The sequence below is a fragment of the Octopus bimaculoides genome, chromosome 24 (genome assembly GCF_001194135.2).
Source record: "Octopus bimaculoides isolate UCB-OBI-ISO-001 chromosome 24, ASM119413v2, whole genome shotgun sequence".
Taxonomy (NCBI): domain Eukaryota; kingdom Metazoa; phylum Mollusca; class Cephalopoda; order Octopoda; family Octopodidae; genus Octopus; species Octopus bimaculoides.
Window position 1 is genome coordinate 1,561,094 of NC_069004.1, and position 5,169 is coordinate 1,566,262.

The 5,169-nt window shown below is 38.6% G+C and overlaps 1 protein-coding gene across 1 annotated transcript in view; it reads right to left on the reverse strand.

Annotated features, from left to right (window-relative positions):
* LOC106870760 (probable chitinase 10) overlaps window positions 1-4,927 on the reverse strand; it is a 28,809-nt gene extending 23,882 nt beyond the window's left edge. The window contains exons 1-6 of the mRNA XM_052976488.1: window positions 4,754-4,927; window positions 3,840-4,026; window positions 2,575-2,827; window positions 1,780-1,904; window positions 288-411; window positions 2-106 (exon numbers count right to left, since the gene is read on the reverse strand). Of these exons, the coding sequence (XP_052832448.1) occupies window positions 2-106; window positions 288-411; window positions 1,780-1,904; window positions 2,575-2,827; window positions 3,840-4,026; window positions 4,754-4,814 (855 nt within the window). The 5' untranslated portion in view covers window positions 4,815-4,927. The remainder of the gene's footprint in view (window position 1; window positions 107-287; window positions 412-1,779; window positions 1,905-2,574; window positions 2,828-3,839; window positions 4,027-4,753) is intronic.
* Window positions 4,928-5,169: the final 242 nt, after the last annotated feature.

Genomic DNA, 5,169 nt, shown 5'->3' on the forward strand with positions numbered 1-5,169 from the left:
GGTTAGTTTTAGACGCTAGGGTAAATCCCCGGCCATACGTTGGTAAACCAATATTCAGCTTCTCAGGTGCAGCCCCTAAGTGGATCCAGTAATCGATGGTCCATTCCTGCAAATAATAAATAATAATAATAATAATAATAATAATAATAATAATAATAATAATAATAATAATAATAACACACACACACACACACACACACACACACACACATACACATATATATATGTATATGTGTGTACATCTGGCAGTGTAAGATAAAAGATAAACTCATAGTAAATAAACTTGCCGTATTCCGTGTCCTTTGCAAGGCTTGCTCATCAGCTCGGACAAAGAGAGGGCTATTGTGTCCTGTAAAGGATTCCCAAGTTCCGTGAAAATCGTATGTCATCACAACAAAGAAATCGAAGTACCTAGAAAAATATAAACATTTTTGAAGGGAAAGGGATATCTCGAAGCATATAAAGCTACAAATAATACCGTGCAAATATATATTTTTTAATCTTTATATCACCGTTCCAAAACAGAATTTATTTCACGTTCTCTCAAAGTTTCTAAATTTTTATGACGTCAATAATTATCGTTTACGTCATATGAATTTAGAAACATTGAGAGAACGTTAAGTAATTCTTATTTTTACGGCTCAACTCGAAGCAGATAAAGCTATAATTAAAAGCGTGCAAATACTGGGTTAAAAACCCACTGGTAGCCTTCGGCTTATTTATAGTAGCCATGGGCAATCTTTTTCAAGAAGCGGACCGCATGCGACATGGCTCGTTGTCAAGTAGGCGAAGCGTACCATTCTGAGAGTCCCGTGGGCCGCACTTTGCATATGACTGATTTATATTTGTATCTACTTCGAATGTAAACATTAAAAAGGAGTTATAAACAATCTTTTTTTAATGAAGTTTAAGAAACCTTTTTAGAAATGGAAAGGGAGACGGTTTGCAGTGCATTCCTTCCTTAATAACGAGGTTAGTTCTTTCATACTTGATGTAACGAGGAAAATTGTTTAATTTATAAACACCATAATTATGTGGTGAGAAGTTTGACAGTAAAATGCAGTAAAATGACGTTATTCAACGCATCGATTTACACTATTAAACACTTGTACAGGCACAAAACACACACACACACACACACACACACACACACACACACACACACACACACACACACATACATACACTAATTTCTGTGTTGCTTCACATTAAATTATTCTATACGAGTTGTAGAAGTTAGACCTCTACGAGTCAGGAATTTGAAGTATTAAAATGCTCGGCTGCGTCTCTGACTATAAACAGCTTTCCGCTATTAGTCTGACGTGGGACATGGGTATGTGGTAAAATATATATATATATATGTGTGTGTGTGTGTGTGTGTGTGTGTATGTGTGTGTGTGTGTGTGTGTATGAGGGAGAGAGAGAGGGGGCACATGGCGTAGTTGCACTCACTATCGCGAGATCATGGTTTCAATTCCTTGACCGGGTGGTGCGTTGTATTCTTGAGCAAAACACTTCATTTCACGTTACTTTGCGAGCACTTCGACACCTGACCCGTGGTAGACTTGTGCACCTGTTCAGGCAGCATCGGTTTGATGCAGAGAGTGAGCTGATGCGCGGCGCGACGAACTAGAAACCAATCATTTGTGCAGAGTGTTCGGCAAGAAATTGCAGAACCATCTTTTTCGGACCACGACGAGAGACTACCATATATATCGACTCCGCCAATCCAACACTCGATACATATTGAAATAGTGACTCTACCATAATAGAACTTACTTTGAAAGTGTGGCCACGTCATAACCAGAATCTACAGCGTATTTTGCCGTGGGTACAGCACTTATCAACAGAAGTCTGTCTTTACCAGATCTCTTAGCCTCAGCTTCAAATGCTTGCCTGGCTTCCTGAAAAACGAGAAGATAAGCATTACAGTTTGGGCAGAGCCAGTCCCACTCTCTAGTCCTTCATACTTTTATTGGTTTGGTACAACAAATACTACGAGCCCAATAATCATCAGGCTTTGTATGGAGTTATCTTCTCTTAGGTGAGCAGCCAATGAGCTGAAGGTTCTCATTATATAGAACAACTGTGTGAGATTAATATCATATTTAACAGTTTGCGGGAAAGCCCAAGAAATTTCGATAAGTTTACAAAAGATTTCGTATTTTTTCCATGGATTTCTAAGACACGAGTCTTCTATTACTACAACAGCGACCTCTGTTTCTTGGGATCTGTTGGTTTCGTATCATCCTTAATTAGCATCCCTGGACTCACTCATCTCTTTTTCTGTCCCCACCCAGAGAGGGTTCTCAATTCGAAGCCCCAAAGTGCCTATTTTTATCTAGTATTTCTTTCCCGGAAACTCAGTTCGCTGGAATTTTCTCTCTATTCCTATTTTATAGCAAACCTGTTCAAAGGGGGCTTCAAAGGCAGCGACTTCACGGGTTTCAGAGGGAGTACGAAAGTCATAGGCACCAATCCTTCCTCAAAGTGAAACTAATTTTTAAAATGTGCATCGTAAAATAAATGGCAAATGTTGAATTCAGAAAAAAAAAATAACGGAATTATTCAAACCTTAATAAGCATCGAAAATCTGTTTTTGTCTTCAGGTGGACTGCCACGGTTGGCTGGATACTCCCAGTCAATATCTAAACCGTCAAAGCCTCTCTTCCTCATCCAAGTTATGGCATGATCGATGAAATCTTTTCTGTTGGCAGCATTAGCAACCATCGCAGTAAAGGGAGCAGATCCCATGTCCCAACCACCCAGAGAAATCAGGATTTTCAAAGAAGGGTTTATTTTCTTCAGATTTAGAGTTCTTTCATACCTGCAAGGTAAACAATTGGAATCCTGATCAATTACTCCTCGGATATTTGTTGTCATTGGATTGTTCTAAAGGTTAAGATGTTAGTATAGCATTTTTAGGGACAAGGTCGACAATTTTGAGGGGAGGGGCTAATCGATACTGTCAACCCCCAGTACATGGTTAGTACTTTATTCCATGGACGCCTAAGAAATAAGAGGTAAAAAGCTGATTCTGGTGTGATTCGAATCCAGAATGTAAAGAGTCAGAACAATGCATGTGGAAATATACAACTCTCGAAACACCAATGGGATAACAGCTACTGAAATACAGAAACCTAGTTAGACTAAACGGTTAACGCCCAATGAATTCCTTACCCCTTGTTAAACTAAAGGGGATAACGCCTATTGAAATGCACAATCGTTGTTAGACTAAAGAGTTAACACCTTTTGAAATATGCAAATCAGGCTAAAGGATTATCGTCTGATGAATTGTTTTACCCCTGTTAGACTAAAGGGGAAACAACTATCGAAGGGTTAACACCTATTAAAATATACAAGTATAGACTAAAGGTTTAATGCTTATGGAAATTTATAACTCTAGATAGATAAATGGGATAACATTTGAAATGCACAACCCTCGTAGGCTAACGGGTTAATACTTAATGAATTGCCTAATCTTTGTTAGATTAAAGGGGATGACACCAAATGAAATACACAAGATTAGTTAGACTAAAAGATTAACACTTAGGGAAATTCATAGCCCTAGTTTGAATAAAGAATAAACAGTGAAATACACAAACTTAGTTAGACTAATGGGATAACAATTATAGGAATAAGCTGCTGTTGATAGATTAATGCGATAACACCTGATGAAATACACAATCCTAGCTTGACGAAAGGGTCAACATCTATGGAAATACACAAACGTAGTTAGAAAAGGGTTATCACAGTGACATACACCCCATAGGGTTAACAGCTAAAATAAAGAGAAATACGCAATAAATTGTAATAATTAGAAAATATATAAAACTTACAAGCCCTTCATCCAGGGTCTGGATTCATCATTAGGATACGTGGGCGCAATGTGATTCCCATCAAGTTTGGCAAAAGCATAGCAAATATGTGTACAGTGGTAGGGGTTTATGTCTTCCGGTTCAAATTTACCTGCAGCCGGCACAGTCTGGGACCAGTTTGTATAGTAACAGACACGCCTGTAAGTGGCTGAAAACAAACCAACAAACAAAAAAGGGGGAGGGTGTTTTAAAATCAATAAAGTATGAGATCGTATAACCATTTAGTGAAATAACAGATAGCAAGTGTAATATCAGAGAGTTAGTAGTAGCAATATCAACACACACTAAGACAGCGGGCTGGTAGAATCGTTTGCACGCCGGACGAAATGCTTAGTGGCGTTTCGTCCGTCTTTACGTTTTGGGATAAAATTCTGTGGAGGTCGTCTTTGCCTTTCGTCCCTGTCGGAGTCGATAAAATAAATAGCAGTTAACCCCCCTCCCCCGGGGATCGTTGTAATCGACTCCCCCCATCCCCCGAAGTTGCGGACATTTGAAACCGATATCATCACACACTGTCACTGATATCAGAAGAGTAGCAGCAATAGTATCACATGATATCAATCGTAGCATTTTAGGTAAGGCAGTCGTTATACAACGTATCAAGACGATAATTGGGACTACTTATATCGTAGTAGCACAACGATATTATTATGATGACTACTACTACTACTACTACTACTACTACTACTACTACTACTACTACTACTACTACTAGGTGCATGCGTGTACTTTTACATTAAAAATAATACGGTATAATTTGAGGAATACAAAGCTGCTATTTCTAGCAGCTTTGTATTCCTAAAAAAAAAAGGGTTCCTAGTTTGTATATGTCGCTTCTTGTAAGTTGTATAACACATATTAAAAGAGATTCTTACCGTTGTTGGCAGCAATGAGAGTCAGGAGAGTCGAGAGAGTCAGTAACCGAAGGATGGCCATCACACGCTGTTGTGAAAATATGTAGGAGGGAAAAAGAAAAGGTTTGTTTTGAGAAATATTGCGAACTTTTGGTAGGAAATAAGATTTGGATGTGGAGTAGTAGACTTTATTATGGCAGTAGGATTAGAATGAAAGGAAGTGGAAAAGAGGGAGTGATTGAGAGAGAGAGAGAGAGAGAGAGAGAGAGAGAGAGAGGTGGGAGAGTGAGAAATCCGCAAACAGATAAACAAACACACACACACACTCGCATATCTACGAATAGTTCGTGGCTTTGGGTAAAAGAAAATACAGGTTAATTATGATTTTATTCAACATGTTCCCCTCTCAGATTCACACATTTATTGCAGCAGTCCTT